Raw genomic sequence first — 21508 nt, 5'->3', positions numbered from 1 at the left:
CCCAATATGTGGAACTATAATTATGATTAATAGATTGATCACAACCTTAGAACCTTAGTCATTCCGTCACAGCGGCTATTGGACGGTTCGACCAATTGACTGACTGACGGGTTGACTGCATCTCACTCCGACAGTTGCCTGATGTCCTTAATTTAATATCTGTTATTATGGTATTTTTGGATAATCGCTATTATCTGTTTTATCTTTTGGGTGTATACGGTCGTGGTTTGCTTGGTCGAGCGTCGAATAAAGGAAGCATTCAATTTAAGCGTATCCTCAACACTTAAAAAGGTTGTAATTTTATAAATTCTCACAATTTTGGACTTATAATTATGAATGTTGATGTTTGTTTCTTCCAAGCCGATGCATAAACGAATGATTTATGGCCTTTTAATATGCCAGAGAGCAAAGTTCTGCTGACTATACTCGTCGCTGCAAAGAGAGGAGAAGAGTACATCGCCGTCCACGAGACAAGAGGACTTCCACACAATATAAGCAAAGCAGAGATGATCCCGCACAACCGTTTTGCAGGAGGGCGGGTGCCACTTTTTGTGGTGGGCAGTCTCCAATTACTACCGAGGAGTGATTAGGATCCGTTGATAACTTACCCATAAATAGCTTCTTTATCACGTTTATGCACATCTGGTTGCACTGCACCCATGTGACTCGTGGCTGGTGATACATGACTAGAGGTTCCATGGTAACCATGCATGCCGACTGATGCAGCCGCAGCATGGTTCATGTGAGGTGAGTGATGTGGAGGTAAACCGGATAACCCAGGCGGCCTATGGCCTGCGTGGGGGTCGTACATTGCCGCTGCTCCACCGTCCATTCCATAGCCGTGCAGGCCATCGTCGTACTGCAAAAAGTAGAATAATAGAAGAAAAAAAATCCATCAAAATCTGTATGTATAAAACAATACATCTAGGCTTCAAGAAATGTATTCAAAATCAGCGAATGTAGCTAATGATGATAGCTTTACACGCTACTCATACTGGTCTGCTTATCTAGTTTCTCTTTCTAATTAATTTTAGCCGTAAAACTTTATGACCACTTACATACATAAGTGTGCGAAGTGCCGGAACCATCGATGGTAAATTGAGCAGTGAATGTTTTGCTAAGGCTAAAAGAAATACAATGTTGAGGCTTAGCAAAAAATTCACCGTTGGGGTGAAAGGCGCCACCCATATAATATCACGATAGCCATTTATGCAACGAGTTGCAGAAAGACGTTCGGCACAAGTTGTACGTTTTCCAACGAGGCTCAAATTGAATAAATATGACGAGTGTTGAAACAATCAAGCATACGATATTTAAGGTGTGATATATGTTGGTTGAGGGGCATGAAAATGGGAAAGTTTGAATTTTTGTAAATTATTTTTTTAATTCGCCTTTTACGTCATACATAGAACAATAGAATCTAGCCTTATCTTTTTACAGTTACTGATAGCTAGAAAAAAACTATTAACAATAATCCAACTTCTGCGTATCTTACAAAGACAATATGCTTAAAGCTGAGTATGGTCAAATCTCAACAGTTACGTAGTTATTGAACTTTCCATGTTTTTGACTATGTTTGCATCAACCTGGCTTTAACTTGAAAATGGTCAAATTTATTGCAGTTTTTATACCCTCATTCGAAATGTTCTATCAAATAAGTTCTATGGGCCCCTTTTGTTTTGTTAAGAAAACAACTAGTTTTCTAGAGCGAAGAAGCTCAAAAGAATTGCCTTCTAGCTTGTTTTAGTCATTTATCTTTGAATAATGCTTGACTTAAATTCTTTGTTACGCAAAGTTGTGCTTCCTGTTCCACTCTACAATTTGTTTTTTTTTTTGACACTTAAGTTCTTGTTCTTGACGTTATCTTGCAATTTTAATTAAAAATCGCATTTTGGATAATAAATTCACAACCGTAAATGGTCGGCATTAAGGCGAAAATGGAAGCATTTCCTAATTTTTTTGGCTTTTGATTGTTTATTAAATAACGTAGCAATATTTTCAAAATCGGTTTTCGTACACATGTAGAGTATGGATCAAGGTATCTCCTGATTTTTTCCCTGGTGGAAAATGTTTTTCGATTTTGCAGAACCCATTTCTTTGTGAAATTTGTTTAAAAAAGGTTTCAGCAAAAACGAAAAACATTTTCCACCAGAAAAAAATCAGGAGATACCTTGATCCATACTCTACATGTGTGCAAAAGCGATTTTGAAAATATTGCTTCGTTATTTTAAAAAAAAAAAAAAACAAAACCCAGAAAGTGAGGAAATGGATCCAGTTTCGCCTTGAGTCACAGTAAACTACGCGATTTTCTGGGCATTTATAGATAAGCGAAGAAATTCTACAATTCTGAACTTTTCGATGTTATGTTGATGCAAATGTATCATTACATAAAATAACACAGCGTAACAAAAATTAACTATTGGTCTGTCTCAAGAGTAAACTGATGTGTCTTTGACGGATTTTGGGCCGCTGAGTCCGAATCCGAGCTCAGATTTGCTCCAGCACTTCACAATTTTGAGCTATACCTCAATGTAAAAATTTGCGATTTTGGGCTTTTAAGATTGCAAGCCATTAGGCATGGAAATATTTTTTTAAGCAATCAAAGGGTTAATTGGCCAATTAACATCTACATTAATGACTTATGTAAAATGTTTTGTTCCACAAAATCGAATTTGATAGTTTTAAGCGATTTATGTTAGGTACGATATTTCCTATACAAGTCACCCTTCAAAAGTAGCATGCAAATTTACTTACCAATATAAAATGCTTAAATCTATTAAATTTGATTTGGTTAAACGGAATATTTTGCATAAGTCGTTAAATTAGATCTGAATTGACCAATTTACCCTTTCATTTCTTAAAAAAAATCAATAGTCGATGGCTTGCAGTCAAAATAGCCTAAAATCACATATTTTGCCCTATGAATGGAGGTATTTCTCAAAACTGTGGAGTGCTGGAGCAAATCTGAGCCCGGATTTGGATTCAGCGGCCCAAAATCTGTCAAAGACACATAAGTTTGCTCTTGAGACAGACCAATAGTTATTTTTTGTTACGCTGTGTTATTTTATGTAATGTCCCTGTTTTCTTTCAATAAGATACGCTTACAGTACTCCGTATTTGTATGATGGTAAAACCAACTTTTCAAATCAGCATTTTACTTACAAAAAACTTTCCCGAAACCCTCATCCTCGTACTGTAATTACAAATTTTAATTTATCACGCATTTTTTTTTTTAATAGTTGACAAAAACAAGCTGAAAAACATTACTTTTGCGCTTCCTTGCTTAAGAAAACTAAGTTTTTTTTTTCAAAACAAACAGGTTCAAAGATCTTATTTGATAGAAAATTTAATAATCTTTCGAATGAGGGTTAAAAAACTGCGATAAGTTTGACCATTTTCAAGTTAAGGCCAGTTTAAAGCAAACAAAAACATGGAAAGTTCAATAACTACGTAACTATTGAGATTTGATCATATGCGTAAACTTTTTTTTCATCATTTATGGTCATCTATCATCCCTTAAAAAGTTTACACTCACGAACCTAACACTTTGTATATAATGGAACTTACGTATTTTCGGCCGTTTTGTTCTCTGTCGTTGGTTTTTTTTTTTATTTGTTAAACTCAAGGTTGGCCTCAAATCTTTCACAGCCAAGCTGAATTATACAACTAAGTTTTAGGCAAATTGGCCGACAAAAACTCTTCATGATGAAGAGAACAAACTTTCCGATAATAACCAAAGTCATCCTATAGAAGTAAAATACATCTTTGAAATTTTACATGATGTTGCATTTTCAAGTTCAACGAAATCATCATCAATCAGTTTTTATAAATACTGTTTTATAATTCGTCGATAAAATAAAAAAAAGATCGCGGTGTAAAATGAATAAGAACACAACGTCTAGTGGGTTAGTTAGAAAAAGTAAACGAAAAAGTTTTATTTTGGCAGGCAAAAAAAAACAAACCAGGGCGGCATTTTACAAAAATAATGCTAACTAGCTTAAGCGTTGGTCAGCGGTGAACTATTATTAATCGCTACACAGGAACATAGCTATAGCAGCGCCTCCACGATGTTACTGCTTATGCTACCATTTCATTACCATTAAATTCTTTACACAGCTTTGATACTTAACTTAGATGTCTACTCTCTGTAATCAAACCATTCACGATTGATTGAATTCACCAACAGTTTTAACTGTCCATACCATGTAAGGAGTGGAACTACCAACAGCAGGTTGGATGGCCCAATCTGCATGGAAGGGTGCATACTAGAGAGTACAAAGTTTTTGTAAAGTGGAAAGCTTGAAATGTTGAAAGTTCTATATGGCAAAACGATCGTTTTAGCTAAAAAAAACAATCAGGCCAAAATTTGGAGTCCGTATCTCAAGGCTAAGTGGTCCCCCACGGGGCCTAAAGTTCTAAAAAATAGTATGGAGTCACAAAAAACATATTTGTTTTCGTCAAATAAAAATATCCCATTCTACTAAAAATCGATGACCCCGAAGGCCCAAAAATGTGCTCAGAATAGTGATATCTCTTTTCGTTTTTGAGTTATTGGCGAAGAGCTACCAAAAAATCAACATTTTGACCATTTTTTTGAAATCTTAAGGGGAACTTACCATATTTTGCTCGATAAACTCAAAAACGAAAAGAGATATCTACATTCTGAGCACATTTTTGGGCCATTTAGTAACATAGGGTATTTTTTTCGTCGACAAAATTTCATGATTTTTGTGACCCCATATATTTTTTGAGAACTTTAGGCCCCATGGGGGACCCTTAGCCTTGAGATACGGGCTGCAAATTTTGGCCTGATTGTTTTTTAGCTAAAACGATCATTTTGCAATATTAAACTTTTAACATTTCCAACTTTTGCAAAAAAAAAAATAGAGAGGCCTAGTGTACATGTTACAGAGGAATGACCTTTCTGAATACGGCATACTAGATATTGTCGCGTGCCCTGTTCAACAGACTGAGACCTTTTGATTCGTCGTGATTTGATTGTCGTGAAGGCCGATCAAAGTATACCCCGCGGATTATTCTAGACAATTTTCGGGAGTATAACTTGCATACGTACTAGTGATTTAGCAGTAGCTTACGATTTAATTAATAGAAATTAGCTTTGAACAGGTAATGTTACCACATGATTTTCGGGCGAGACTACTTAGGCTGGTATGAAAAACGAGCGTAGAGTGCGGGCAATTATCGATGTGAAACTAGAAAATAATGTTTGGTCTTCAGTTAGCCTTGTAGAAATGGCTTTGGAGACGGCGGAATGCCCTCTCCAGTCGACCAAACTTGTTCGACTTCTTGGGTACAGTGTGTCATTGTGCAAACAAACTTATGCCATGGCACTGCCGTGTGCAGCATAGTTGTCCCATGTTCTATAGGATTCCCTATTAACATGGGACAAGTATGCTGCACATGGCAGGGCAGGCATAGAAAGTCTCTCCCAATTACTGTGGAAGAGCACTTACTCGAAGAGAGCGAGTCCAGTGAGCTGGTCACGTAGTGCAATTGTCGAAAGAAAATAGTGCGAAAATAATATTCACCAGAAACCTGGTAGAAGTCCGCGACTTCGTGGCAGCACGCGGTCGAAGAAGACCTGGGAACTCACACGTTCGGAGAACTGAAAAGCATCACCCAAGACCCAGATTGTGCGGTACTATGCGCTCGGCGCTGGAGTGAAGCCATGCTTTAGCCCACGGCAGGCAGGTATGTACATATCACGCAACAAACCACGAAATTTACGTAGACAAAATGATTGTATTTTCAATTATTGTGACTTAAAACGGCCACTTACAAAGAATAGTCAATACTATTGCAAGAAACGGCAGACATAGTCGACAATTGAACGAAATATTATACAATTGATTACAAACGGAAGAAACAATGAACGAATAAAAATCATTCTAATAATTTCAAATGCAGAAAACTTAATAGAACGCTCAGTAGCGCATCATTTGACGGTTTATATAAACCGAACCCTCCTGCATAGCGCACATCATATCAGATCATGCTAATGCACAAAGACACACTGACTTTTCAACGGCAACGGCGGCGGCGGCGTCATCAACGGCGATCGCAGCGATAGCGTGAAATTAGATAGAGCGTAACGGTTCGTTGCAACGCGTAAACAAATCAGCTCACGATGTCTGCTCATTGGAGTGTCTGATGTGTGTTAATTTAATTAATTTAGCAATTTATCCATCTTTGAAAGGCTGGAGATGGAAAAATCGGTTAAAATAAGTTGCAGGACTAGATACATGATAAACAGACCATTTCCACTATGTGTGTGATGTTGATGTGCGCGGTAATTGAACTACATATCTAATGGCACAAAATGTAATCTCAGTACGGATGGTTTACCGCTATATGTACAAAGTGTACTTTTTACAGTCTTTGCACAAATTTATATTTCCGATTCGTGCCTATGGTACTCAGTATCCTTCGGTTTATTTATATTGCTTTGTCATTCCAGAGCATGACAAGAGACAAACGAATTGCTGACAGATACTGTAGCGGCTTTCGCAAGTTGTTCTCGTACGTCCTGTCCAGATATCAAAAATACGTTCCACAAAATCGATAGAGATAAACTGGGCTAGAAAATCTGTTGGTGAGAAAAACAATGTAAAGCAGAATTTACAAAGTCGTCAAGTGTAGAAGGTTACAATGCAAAATAAAGCATGTAGGATGTTTCACCCAGTACTGCGTCACCTTCGCTCATACCCGGTTGTTCTTCTCCGCTATGGTATAGCACAAAGTTTAACATGTTCGGGAGTTTAGTGGTAGTGAGGAAACACTTATTAGTTGATCGAAAGAACATCTCTTCTTCAATTTGTAAGTTCAAAAGGTTTTTATCATTAAAGAGCAATGGAGGAAAAATTTACATTTCATAATGTACAATTTACTTATGTTCACCGTGAGCCCCAACATTTCCTTCTACCTTTATGTTATGTTCTCTCCTTAATAGATTCTAGCTAATAAATGCCCAAGTAAGTTTTTTACATGAACATGTGGAAACAAATATGTCAATTGCGGGATCTTAAAACGAATACGCGTGCCTAGGTCAACCCCCTTGAAATAAGAATCTTAACTTAATACGAGTAGATTGTATTTCTGGCAATTCATGTCACACTTTCCATCTGAATAGAGATAAAAATTTGAATGAAAGATAAAAGTAATTTGAAAAATATTATAATTTATAATTCCAACCCCGACAGAATAGTGGTGCGTTCTAGTTCACGATTTTCAATGGGTTGTTCCTTTTTCTTTGCTTCTTTGGGAAATGGATTGCAGCAATCGGTTCAACAGTGGCGACTCTTTCCATTTAGAGCTATGCTTCTGATTTATGCATTTATGATGATAAGTCAGCAAGATAAGCTAAAACACTCGAATGAGATATTCTAAGCGTTTCGCCAGTGAGTATGCTCAATTAGATCGCTCCAAAGCAATGAATAATTATAGCACGCCAATGAATGGCACTGAAACGTGGCTGAGCTCCCCAAATAAAGTACAAAGACATTTCCCTTGCTTTATTTTCAGACTCTTCACACTCATCCAATCCACAGGATAAAATGGCGACTAACCGTCTCGCAGGTCTCTACATTTATATCTAGAGGGAAAGCATGAGCTACAACGACAAAAAAAAACCTTCGCAACCGAAGCGGAACTATAAAATAAACTTGAATTCGTGTATAATTAGTGGGGAAAATGCAAGATAGCGATTCAAGTGAAATGAGTGAGAAAAATATATTCTATGAGGAAGCGCGGACTGAAGAACCCTTCGCTCTTATGTACGAAAACGCAACAAACAATGCGAGAAACACAGGTAAAACGAGATTGTTGAACTGACAATGGCATGAGTTTTCCATTTTGTGTTTTTAGGCTCCTGTATTCTTTCTATGCGTATGAATCCGCCAACGGCAACATTGGATAGAGTGGCTAGAGATAAATGTTTACAGTTAGTACTTTTATATCAATTGCAAAAGAAGTGAACCATTTTAGAAACGGCTCATCCGTTTTCGAATCAAATTATTTGATGTTCTGCTAATGATAGGCGTTAGGTGCGTAAAACATTATTAAGTTTTAACACTACCTTATTTTATACTGCAGTTTACCGTCAATTTTGGATAGAGACTGAAAACTCTATCACTAAGTATGGTAACATAACTAAGCTCTAACAACCAGCATTTCTTGCCGTCACTATTATTCCACCACACGCAGTAGGCGTTTATTGGAGTGCTTTATTGAATTATGTCCACATCTTCACTTTGGGATGCACGATACAGATATACTGCACAAGTGATACCATGCGGCTGGTGCCTTAAAATTGCATCAACGGTTCTGTCTCATCTCTGCCTGTCACAGAGTGTGGCCCCAAGCGATATCGTCGTATGAGCGCACTAACGATGGCAATCAACAGCCGCGATCATGATGGTGCAGATGATGATTCCTTCTCTTATTCATCCGTTTCACACAGTCAGTGTGCTTAGAGACAATTCGTCCATATCAATTGTTCAGAGCTTTGTATACAGTGTTCTCCAATCTAACTCACTGTGGGCGAGTATTTCATTCTATCTTGCTCGTTTGCTCCGGTACTGTCGATATACCTACGCGACAATCACACACTCACACTTGGAACGGGTGGTGTTATATTTCGTTTGATCAAATAAATGAAAAATTTCAATTGATTTTAACAATGTTCGAAATCTGTCAAATCATTTCACACTACATCATCGTTTTCATCGTCGTCAGCGATGGGATGTGCAAGCTGAGGGCAAACAGCTGCGATGAACGATGAATCTTCAATTTTGTGTGGTGAAACGATGGAACAGGTTAAAATGCGGATTATTGATTTAAGTTAAACTTCATTTTACGCACGTTAGCTACTATACGCTGAGATTGAACTCGCTTATTTTACGCAGTGTTGTCCATCGCTGGAGGTGGTCATTTAGTCTGCCTACCATTACTGGCCTGAATGGGAGACTATAGAAATAGCCAACAAAAACCAATAGAGTGGAGTGGCATGCGGGGATATTTAGTGGGCTGCATTTGACAATGGCAAAATTTCTCTTCTTTCTCTGTACGCTGTTTTTTTTTTCGGCAAAGCAATTGAAAAACAAAAGCGTCAGTTTTTGTTTTTCTATCTCTAACCAGTTTGGCGCGCTTATACAAAACGGCGATATTGAATATCAATACGACTGAGAGTCGCCGGCCGTCAATACCGTCAGATTTGCTCGCACCACTACGTCCATGTCTAGAACTCCGAAAAGGATGCCAACAGAACGGCAGTAGATGCCGAAGGCAAAGTAATGATGACAATCGTCGTGAGTCAAGCTGCCTATTTCGCTCTGCATTTACACGCCGGCCCATGTGGATTCCACTACCAGCTAGTAGGTACCACCGTACGACAAAAGTCTAGCGCGAGGCAAAAATAAAACGCATGCGTGTGTTTTCATACTGTCAAAAATTGTGTCTACCCATCGTCATCACCAAAGCACAGACGAGACACAACGCAACGTAGAAGAAAAAAAAAACAACCCATATAAATAGTATAGTAGTACCCCTCGTGAGGACGTGAATGCCGAGAGCAGACAAGAAAAGATCATTAATCAATTTTACTATACGGCCATTTTGAAATTCATCACCCAGAAGTTTGAGCAAGGTTCATAATTTTTAAGAACCGAACCGAACGTCGCTCCGCAGGATGAAATGCAAGAAAATGAGAAAGGTTTCTCCCAAAGCCATTGACTGATCGATATTTTCATGGACTGATGTTCGATGATGGTTTCGCTTTAAATTTTTGGAATTCTCACTTGCTGTTCAGCATTTGGTTCTTCCTCCTGCAGTCTGTACAAATAATTGTGGAACCCTCTTTACAATCATTTGATGGTTTGCTAATAATTGTTGCAAAACGGGAAGTGAAATTTCGTCGAACTGGTGTAAACTCATGGTATTTAATCAAAGTATAAAGCGTGTATTTGCGATAATCTGGACAATTGAATTCTAAAATTTTGTTAAATTTATTGATTCTTAGTTTTAATATAAAAAATCACCTTCTTCTGAGCCACTATGATTTTTTTGGGAGCCATAAAACTTCATGAAAAAACTTTCATACCGACCTAAAGTATCATTGATTTTTTAAATCACCTTTTTGCAGCTGGACAAAGCACTTTACAAATAATGATGACATTTCGTAAACTGTTGTGATACTAATGACAACTGACTTTGGCGCTGTCCATAAACTACGTAGACTCATTTTTGGCCATCTGCGAACCCCCTCGTAGACTTTCGTTCATACAATTTTTTTGAAATTTGTATGGAGCGTAGACTTAGGCCAGACCCCCCCGTCCCCCCCTAAGAGTCTACGTAGTTTATGGACAGGCCCTTTGGAGCTATTAGTCTTGATGTGGTTGATTATGTTTTTTTAAAGCGGTATTTTTATAACTTTTGATTGTCTCTTAAAATGGGCTTGCAATTTTCACAGAAGGTAGTTGATAAATTTAATGTGAATGAAATGTGAATAGAACTTTCAACACCAAGGATCGGAACAAAAAGGAGTGCTCACTAAGATATAATAAGCTACATGCACGGTTACTCAAAATTCATGTTTTGACTGTAAAATCTCCTTTGCCAATTTTAAAAGCAACTGCGTTGTCATGCTAAAATATGGGTTGTAGGTTGTACAAATATTATTTGCACACGTTGGACTGTTTTTGAGCTGCAACGAAATGTACTGCACCGATTTCCATGAAATTTCGCAGGTGAAATAAACACATTTTAAATTGTTCTCGTGTTAAATTTTAGTGGTATGAGTCGTTATAGGTATGAGTATTATCCGCTTATATTTCACATAACAAATTATGTTCAACAATGCATCTCCTCAACTGGCATCTCATCAGAAACAATGGAAGTCGCATTTGAGAGTAACATAAGTGATAACGAATTGGATAACGCTGATCTTTTCGGTGTACTGCCTTATTCAAGTGATGCACTAACCAACATTACATTTTCAATGCAGGTTCTCATTACACCGAATTCGATAAGCACAAAATAGCAAATTTGTTCCTGGTTTCAAAGACCAATTTGTGGCGCATTCTAGATATTGATGAATGCGAATAGTAAAGCATTGATAAACGACATAATTGAATAATCTTCCATGTCTTTCTGTAGCAACCAAATAGCAATTTTCACCGGTCGGTGGCCGTTTGTATGTGAACTGCAGACTTAAAATTCATCTGCCCATGGATGATGTATGAGATTATATTCCTGACGCTGTAATAGCTATTATTATTCATTATAACTATCTCACATGCATTAGACGTCTGCTAGATCGATACAGTTTTTCAATTCCCAAATTCAAACAGTTTATTGATTTTTTCATTATTGCTTTAACACGTTCCTTTTTCAATAACCGAAACCCTCTGCTTTTGATGAATCATGCAGAACTAAACTCGCATCTCGGCCGGCCGACTTGAAGGCAGCGGCAGCAAGCAGCATCGCTGCCGAGGAATGAGTTTTACTGCTCGAGTAACCCCGTCGGGAATCTCGAGCTAACTCGGGAGTGCGGTGCGACGCGGGCCAAGAAATGAGAAAAATCACTTACACGCGCATGCTACGGCTCTCGGCGGCACTAACGATCGCGCTATTATGCGGTGTGTGGGGAGCAGCTAGCAATATAACCGGCACAGCACAGTACAACTAGCAACGGCTGGTCTTGATCGAAAATATGGTGCGACGGCGTTGTTGGTTGGGTCCGTTTTGTGGAAACGCGGTCAGATTATCGACCCAGGCCGACCGAGTTCGGCGGGATGCTCATCTTTGTCTATCATCCACCATGTTCTCAGCAGCAACGTCTAAAAAGCATTCCTAATGTGATATTGAAAACAATAGGTCTAAGATTTGGGAATTTCGGGTTTTATGGAGGGCGTGAACTGAATAGTTTGAGTTTTTGCCGCATCAACCAAGGCACAGGGTGCTCTTGATTCGTTAATGATCGGTTTATCTGTTTTCGTATTTTAAAATTACTAGATATTATGTTCTATTCAAAGCGAAGTTTTGTTAATAATCAAAAAATGTAGCGAACCACTTTCACAGCGGCTGGTATTTTGGGCACTCTTTGCTATAACTCAGTCAATTCCAAACCAATCGACTTGAAATTTTGTACACGGCTAGATACTATACGTATCTCATCGCGTTCTAAAAATTGTGTCAATTTGTTCAGAATTGACTGAGTTATAGCAGAAAAGTGCCCAAAATAGGACCCCTGCCGAGGTGGTTCCACTTCCCTACATAACTTTCTCAACAGACGGGTATTCGTCTTGTTAACCGAATTGAATCAATGTGTAACCCTTATGCGGCCGGCAGGGTACCCGGGTACCTTTTTCAATTTAAATCTCGATATTTTAATGATTATTGAGAGCGGGAAGTTGAAACTCTGCTAGATCTAAGAACACGTGAATTTAAATCTATTAATGGGGTTAACCGAATTTTCAAGTGAGGAGGGTCAGGGGGAGGGGCTTATGATTTTTTTTTATTACGTGGAATGACGGTAGGATACCCACGAAACTGAAATGATCATATCTCCGTCAATGTTCCACCGAATTGAGAATTTTTTGGCTCACTTAACTCATAAATTCATTATCCATCGATAAAATATTTGGTTGCACCGATCTGATCAGCGTGGTTTTAGGAAAATCTGGAGTTTTGGGAGTATGTCCTTATACTATATTGAATCCCATATTGTTGAGCCTAGGATACCGTAAAGTGGCCATTGCCAGCCATGGGACCACGGGAAGCCTGATCCAAAATCGCAGCTTCAAAGTCAGCACGTTTCGAGCGTGAATTTAAAACAATATTTCAACTCTGTACGATACAATAGAATATAGAAATAATTATGTTTATATGTAGTCTAACGCTTGGCAAAATAAATAAATAAAATTTTATGATCCCGGGCTGGTCAGATACTGTATGCTGAAGCAGTTTTAGAATGATTGATATCGATATTGTTATTAATCTACCGAAAATCCCGAGCATAGTTTTGTATAAAAACATGGGCCCGGAAATCCGGATTTTCCGGCACCCACGGTGATCGGACTGGTCCAACCAAATATAATTTTGATAGACAATGAGTGTGTGAGTTGAATAGGCCAAAAAAAAAATTAAAATCGGGGGAAAATTGACGGAGATATGATCATTTCAGCTTCGTGGGTACCCGGGTACCCTGCCGGAATTCTACGGGTGTTTTTTTTTTTTGCTGGCCACACTACGTTTAAGATAGTATGGTGAACATGTGCACATTCACATTGGTACTACAACTGGGCATCTTTTATTTTGTTTAATGCGTACAAAATACATGAAGTGAAGACGCTTACGAGTACTCCAAAGATGGTCGCCCTAAGAGCTGCCTTGCAAATACCGAACACACGAATCCGATCATGCAAACACACACAGAACTGAAAATGCTACTTATTGCCCGTTCACTGGATGTAAACATTGAGAACCATTTTAAGCATCATGTGTTCAGGTATCATTAGGTCGGCGCCAGAGGCACGTTCTCCTCCATTTGGGAAATTTTTGCTATCATGTGTTCCTTGGACAATGACATCCTTGCTCTTATAGTTTTAATTAAAAAAATCAAGACGTGCTCACATTTCACATCATACAAGATAACTTAGCCGTTTAATTTCACTTAATATTCAGTAAGTTTATATAATGACTCTAGGTAACCCAAATCTTCTTTTGAGTAAATGAGGTATAAACGTTTTTGGTTTGGTTTTTGCTCATTAAACAATAACTTAACACTGAAACTCCAAAGAACAATCAATGCTAAAAAGAAGCATAAATTTCAGATGTAGTTGCCAGTTTGGCAGCCACAATGCAACTTACAAGGCCAGCTTATAATCAAAAGAAGGGTAAACGTACTACAAAGTTAAGAATTTGACCGCCAAAAATAAAAGAATAGTACCACTGAATAAAGAAAATCTTCAATGAAAAGAAGGAAAATGGTCTGATGGACGTTGATGACCTTCCGGTTAAATGACGATTCGTTCTAATGACCGCTAGGCACCCAGTAGTAATGCATTCTTAATAAAAATGATGATTAAGAAAAATATGTGTTTTTTAAGAAAACACAAGAACATAAATAATGAATTTCTGTCTATCTGTCTGTTTGTCTGTCTGTCTGACTGCCTAACCCTTATAGACTCGGAAACTACTGAACTGATCGGCGTAAAAATTTGCATACGGGGGCTTCTGGTGCCGGGATTAGCCCTTAACATGGTGTGCATTGGCGTATATTAGGTGTGGCCAGGGAGGCCCGCCCCCCTCCAGAATAACTTATTTTGAAAAAAAAAATGAAATTTATATCTTTTGAGCAGTTCTGTAGGCGAATTCCGCGCACTTTTTCTTCGAAAAAAAGAAAATTTTCTTGCTGGTGAGCAATGGAAGAAAATTTATTCTTTTCGAAGAGATTGTGCGCCGCAATTCGGCCCCTGGAGTATAAAAAATCTATATCGACATGACCATGCATATGATGAGTATAATAATTACTAGGAAATTATGCAATCTAGTAAAATTGCGTTTACAAGCGGGTATTTCACCAGAAGTTACACTAGCGGATATTGTATTTCTTTTAAACTGTGTAATATACACACATTTTTTTTGTGAGGGTGCCTCAAAGTTATGCACGGAAGCTCACGTAGCAAGTTTTCGTGTATGCTTAGTAACTAAAATTCGGCTATTAGAGCCATCTGAAACTGGCGGTAGGTTAAAATGAGTTATTTTTATTTACATTTAACCGGCACAAAACTTACTATTAACAAGTATTTTGCCGTTGAGTTTAAGAAAATCAAGAGGAAACTCAGTTTAAACTTTTCTTATAAAATATAAATACGATATTGCGAATTGAAATGATAATCAAAATTTATATTACACTTACTATATTTCGAATTAAAATAATTATTGAAATAAAGTAAATTTCGAACGGCAATTGCAATTGGGTTTTTAAATTAAGAAAAAATCAATGATTTTATATTTTTAAATGATAGAGCACCTTTTTCTGAGCCACTATGATTTTTTTCAGATTTTTAGAACTTTATTTTGATACCTAAAACCAATTTCATTTTTTTTTTTCAAATCACCTTTTGACAGCTGGGCAACTGTTTGACAGCTCCGCCCAGTACAAAATCTGATGAGGGGTGGTTCATCAAATCGCTCCCATACAAACTTCAAATTGATTTTTAAGGAGGTTCCCGGGCATCAAAATTCATGAAAATTTGGATTCGGCGGTAGTTTGGCATGTAGATTCAGAATATGGAATTATTTCAACACCGTTAAAGAAGCCAATTACACTGCTCGACAAAATTTTACAAAATTTGGTGTTATGGAATGAGAAAAAAAAACAGCGGTTGGGGACCATAGAAGTGTCATAGTGAAAGAATTTTTGAAAATATTGGACCGGGCCTTCACAGTTCAAAACCGAAGTTTGTATGGAGAACTTGGGGTGTTCAATGGATATGTGCATTAGAACGTGCTATGCATATCTTTATGCGTTTTCGGTATTTAGGTTAGTTTTGTTATTGCCTAAAGTGCCCCACACAATGCATACATTTGCGTGTGCGTGACAGTAGTTTGACACATTTCCCATGGGAAAACTGTCAGAAAAACGCAAACCTCGACGGAACGGACGCTATGTGTTCCAGGCTTAACGTCTAAATCTATGCGCAGTGCGTTCTAATGCTTATATCAATTGAACACCCCAAGTTCTCCATACAAACTTCGGTTTTCTTCGGTTTTAAATTGTGAAGGCCCGGTCCAATATTTTTTAAAAATTCTTTCACTATGACACTTCTATGGTCCTCAACCGCTGCTATTTTTTTTTCTCATCCCATAACAAAATTTAGTGTTGAACGGTGTTATTGTTTAAATAACAAACATCTAGTTTATCTCGGGACCTACACTCAGGCAAATAACCGTAAGGAATTCATAAAAACGCATTATGAAATTTAGCCATAACTTAAACATATGATATTCGTAAATACTCATTATGAAACACGTGGAAACGGAACAGGTTTTGTTGCCGGTATCCTTAAAACTGCATTATGAAATCATAGACAAGCTCATATGGGTTCATTATGTCACATTATGAAACTCCTAATGTTCTTTCTTGATTTCAAATGAGACCTTATGAAACCATAACGTGTGTTAATGAATTCATCAGAGCTTGATTATAATTCCATAATGTTGTTTTATGATTTCTTGCTGCTGAATTATGAAGTTCAGTAGCCAAATTAAGAAAATCGTATCGCTTAGCATGGAATTAGATTTTGGATGGAATGATGCAATAGACGTGTAAATTGACTCTAGAGCGATTGCTTTACGCATGAACTGAACCATTTTTAATCCGGAACTAGTTTATTTTTTGTTAATTGTTTAGTTTCATGGTAATGAAGCTTTCGCTCAAGAGCCAATAATTTAACAAAGCTGGTTTACGATAACTATTCCGTACGAACCGCTGCATACTTGTGACAATGATGTCACCGTGGTGCACTTTTGGAAACTTTTGAAACATTATGATTGTCTAACTATATTATGCCTCTCAAGAAAAATCAGAATATGGCGATTATCTGCCTCTGGCTCCTGATATAAGCGCGGCAGTCACTAATCATAACAGCGTTATGCATTTGATTGTCTAACTATATTATGCCTCTCAAGAAAAATCAGAATATGGCGATTATCTGCCACTGGCTCCTGATATAAGCGCGACAGTCACTAATCATAACAGCGTCACCAGATTTAAAAGTATTTTATTCCATTAGATGGGGTTTGACAGCAAGAACACTCATTCCACTGAGCCACTCTTGTCGTTCATCACAAATACATTCAAAAACATCTGTCGCTTCGCGAAACCCACCTGCTTTTGTTTTTGGCGGGAACACTTTTTCTTTTGTTTTGCCTTGCGAGTGTCAGTGGGGCTGTATGCCTTGCGACCGTACGACCGCCGCAGGACTCTAATAAAAGATAAGCGCGGCAATAGATGCATTGAAAAGGATAATCAGTTTTACGAAAATCAGCATGATCGTTACAAAAATCATAGCTGCCCTATGAACATATTTTTTTCATTTTTCTCGCTGCGTGAGATTATTTATGGTATTGATACCCTATCATTTAAATAACACGTCTTTATTTTTTATTTTATTTTAATTTTTTTTATTTTAATTTTTGTTGCTCCTTAATATATCACCTGGATCTAGAAATGACGATGACGTTAGTTTCCTACGGTAAACAAATGATAATTTGTTATATTATGCAATATTTTTGCACGGTCGCAATCCTAGAATAGTTAGAAAACACTAGACCACCCAACACAGCAAAAGTTTCAAAAATTAGGCCAAAATTATCACATTTCCGATTCAAAATTCAATAATTTGTTGTAGAGATTTTCATTCCCATGCTGGTATTTTTCTCCGTAGTATGATGTGTTTCGAAACAATCAACAATAGTTTCTTAAAGAAATTATAAAATTGGGTTGGCAGAATTTATCATAGTTAATTTATCATACGAAAGAACTGTATGATAAACTTATACTTTTCTACGGATAGTTCAATATGGAGCTACAGGTTGTAAACTACATAAAGTTTTATTCGTAAGTCGTCTTGAGATGTTATTGACATCAGATGGGGCAATCAATGACTACAGAACAAAACAAAGAAACAAAAAAACAGAAGAAAATTCTGGTCGTTTCAAGATTTGAACATATCAGAAAAAAGTAAAACGGATACGAGTGAAACACCTTGATGCGTACCTCAGTTACAAAAAAAAAACTTCATCATTCAAGTCCTTTTTGTTGAGGTTCAAACAAAAGGAAGATATTTTTTATATTTTTGCTCATTTGTTAGTAGCACACATACGATGCGCACACATACATTTACTTCACGCTGCCATTGCAAACAAAAGGCAAACGGCGCAAAAAGGAGCAAAGCAAAAAAGGGATTTAATGCTTGGCAAATCCAACAGCATCAGGAATTTCTCAATCTCCTTTTTTTCTTATTTTCTTGGTGCGCACGGGCAGTTGTTGCTCCGGTCGATTCTCTTTTGCGAAAACCGAAATTGGATTTGCATTTTTAAATAATGGAGATTAAGCGGGAACCTCAACATTGTCCGACGCACAGCTTGGGACTTTCTGATTGAAAACGATAATTAAGAGGATTGCATTTTGCGTCCGTCCGTCTTTGACTGACTGTTCATTTTTTCAACTTCTTCGAGACCATGCTGAACACATACCAAAATGCAGAAAAATACTAAAGGCGGCTGAATTGTATTAACTGATGAAAGCCATTTTTGCCCAACCATTTGGTGCATGCGTCGATTTTGCTTTATATCTTGAAAGAATTTCAAGTTTATGTAGCAATCAACTTATCGAGTACACTCTCGAATTCATACGTATACTTTCCGCTAGATATATATAAAAATGTAGATTTTCGTATTTGTTTGATTGTGCAAAATTATCGCTATAAAATGTATGGAAACGCGCACAGAGAGGCGTATTTTCATCGGCAATAATGTCGACGTTGAACTGTAATTCACAGAAAAGTGGTTTACATATAAGTATATCAAAACTTTTTTGAGTACCGACGGAGAGTTCTCGATTGAAAATATTCCGCATTATCCTCCAATAGTTTGTAGAATACAAGGGATCATCTATATCATCTTTTCTATATCTATAAATAAATTTAAAACCTTATCAATACATACCCTAGGCTGTGCCATCAATTTCTGCGACGTAAGCGGCGGGTACACTTGTTCCACCGCTTAGAAACCAATCAACAAAAACTCAATAACTAAAAATATTTCACTTTTCACTTAAACAATACATACACAACACTATTGCCACTTCTTCACCACAACTCAACCTCACAGTCTCTGTGAAGCTTGTACTAGTTCCAGGAGCGTCGCAAGTTACTTATTTTTATGCTTTCTGTAATACCGATAACGCTCCCGGTAAATCATAGGAAATCGCAGAAGTATCTCATAACAGAAAGCATTGGTTTAAGAATCATCCAATAGATGGGATCAGGAAAAAAACATAAAATTCGTTTACTCTTGCCCAAGCAAAATCACACTTGGTTTATTTCCATGCTTGATGTGTTTACCGTTTTACCCGGATTTGATTAATGATAATTTTCTCTTTCACACTAGCACGCGCACACACGGACCGTACCGACAGTTCCAGATGGTGATTTTACTCTTCCCGTATTACGTATATTTTTGTTTCTCTCGTGATTGTTGCAATCTTAAATAAAATTCCACTTAGTTATAAACTAGAATCACAGTTTTATCATAACTTGTTACAGCGCGTTGTGATTTTGTTGTTTTACTCACGCTTGTTTCTTTTTGCCAACGCGCGACGATCTTCCTTTAACGAGCGGACGTACGAACGAAATAATTGTCTTTTTTTATGACAAAACACGCGAAAAATGTTCGATCAATAGTAGAAATAGTACACAAACATCCCACGACGTCTACCGCGACGATGAATTTTCAGCAGCCGAAAAAAAGAATATTAATTACTTGCATTTCGGTTCAACGAGCGAGGAGAGCTCTTTGCACAATGTCGTCGGCTGCGCGTGTGATGAGCGAGAAATGATTTATCACACTTACGCGAAACACTGTCTAGGTTTCACACTGGAGTCTTCACTTTCGATGCGCGCTTTTTCACCCGGGCCGCGAGTGTAAATGTGTGCGCGGTGTGGTGTGTGCGCGGTGCGACGAGGACGAATTCTACAACATAGAAACCTCTCCTTGTCACTCGCTCTCGCTCGTTCTTTTTCTCTCGGCTAGTTCTGCTTTCGTGCGGCAAATGATAGATCTGATTGCACGTTGAATTGACCGAAAGGATAACAACACAACACGAGGTTGTAATAATCACAGCAGGCGCTGGACCGCCGATGTCGATGAATGTTGTGCAGCACGTCGGTGACCGTTTGTTGCATTCGGATGACAGATGAAAACTAACACTCTTCTTCACAAGTGGTCACGACGGGATTTTGCACACATTTCTGCGTTGTCTAGCTGATTGTGGCTGAGGTATGATCCATTTATTTTTCGGAGACTTTGTGGTAATAACTACTGCTGGTACACACTACGATTCACCGCGGAAATGCGCCGGAACGTCTCGGAGCGATACACTATTCGTTCTCAATCCCGGTTAAAGTATCCTCACGTTGTTGTTGTTGTTATTAACGGTGGCGGATTACATTATTTTAATAGCAATATATATTTGTCTAAATTTGCCGAAGTGCAGAAATTAATGACTAACGAAGACGAATTTAAATTATTATTGGTATACTGTTATTGTTATAATAATTTCTCTTATGGCTGAATATATAAAGAGTGAGAGCGACGTTCGTAAACACGTCGTACGCGTTTCGAAGGCAAATATACACTGTCTTGTCAATCAACATTCATCTACAGTGGCGGGAACGTACGAGAGGTAGCGACAAAATTTATGAGCCCGCCTCTTTTTATGGTTGCTTTGCCTTCCCGTTGAGGTAAACTCTCTGCTGCCAGCCTGCTCTCTCTCGCATGGCGGCATAAGGGCTAAAATTTGCGCACGCAATAACTCCGCCTATTCTCGTACAAAATGTGATAGCTATATACAATTATTTATATGGCCGATTGAAATGAAGAATGTCTTATAGGATAAAAATTTTAAATTTAATACACACACACAACACTTCATTATCGCTCTTTCCCACTCTCTCATCACGAATACCACAATGGAAAATGTCAAAGTGTTTGTAAGTTAGCATTCTGTGGCCGAAATTGTTTCAAAAAGAGTATGCAAGCTGCATCAAAGCTTCTACGCACACTTAGATCAAAATGTTGATGTCAACATATATTTAACTCGATGCCCATGGAACACTGTGCCGCTGCTACCTTCATTCGTCTCTTTTCGTCGGTTTGTGGTTCATAATCCATTAAAGCCAGACTGATGATTTCTTGTACCACTACAGATTATCAACATCTCCGGTCGTTATCTGTGTTGGTATTAGCGGTATGCAGTTCACCATCCATTGAGCATCGAGAGCAATCTTCTTCTCTCAGGGTTACCTTCTGCTCCGGTATGCTTGTGTACGAACACAAAGGTGCGCTTGCGGCTAACAGCTCTTGAGATTCGTTTCTTACCATCGTGTTTGAGGCAGATTCCACCGACGACGAGCGGAGTCGCAAGCTTTTCTCGAACAGTCCCGATGAGCTTCAGGGCAACTACGACGTCACCAATAAGGACGTGTTTCGAGGCTGTCTTATCAATATTTGACAGGCGAAACTGATCCCTCTAGTTCGTTGCATCAGTGAGAATGCAAGTCACTTCGCTTATTCTGGGATGTAGCAAAAAGTGCACTATGAGCTGTAAGAATTTCGTATTTTATTTTGGATTCCGGCAGGAGTGAGAGAGTGAATGTATAGTATCTTTGTCGGGATAGTGATGCATCCTTCGCATGAAAAA

General features: G+C 38.0%; 1 protein-coding gene across 5 annotated transcripts in view; it reads right to left on the bottom strand.

The window, feature by feature from the left end:
• Nucleotides 1-20453, bottom strand: part of LOC109405285 (homeobox protein homothorax) — a 534195-nt gene extending 513742 nt beyond the window's left edge. For 4 of the 5 annotated variants that reach the window (XM_062850402.1, XM_062850455.1, XM_062850504.1 and 1 more), the window contains exons 1-2: nt 18754-20453; nt 609-859 (exon numbers count right to left, since the gene is read on the bottom strand). In XM_062850402.1, the coding sequence (XP_062706386.1) occupies nt 609-859; nt 18754-18768 (266 nt within the window). In that variant the 5' untranslated portion in view covers nt 18769-20453. The remainder of the gene's footprint in view (nt 1-608; nt 860-18753) is intronic. The other variant, XM_062850583.1, reaches the window with a different exon arrangement.
• Between the last annotated feature and the right edge of the window lie 1055 nt (nt 20454-21508).

This window comes from Aedes albopictus, chromosome 1 (genome assembly GCF_035046485.1).
Source record: "Aedes albopictus strain Foshan chromosome 1, AalbF5, whole genome shotgun sequence".
NCBI classification, from domain to species: Eukaryota; Metazoa; Arthropoda; class Insecta; order Diptera; family Culicidae; genus Aedes; species Aedes albopictus.
This window is presented reverse-complemented; position numbering and strand designations above follow the sequence as displayed.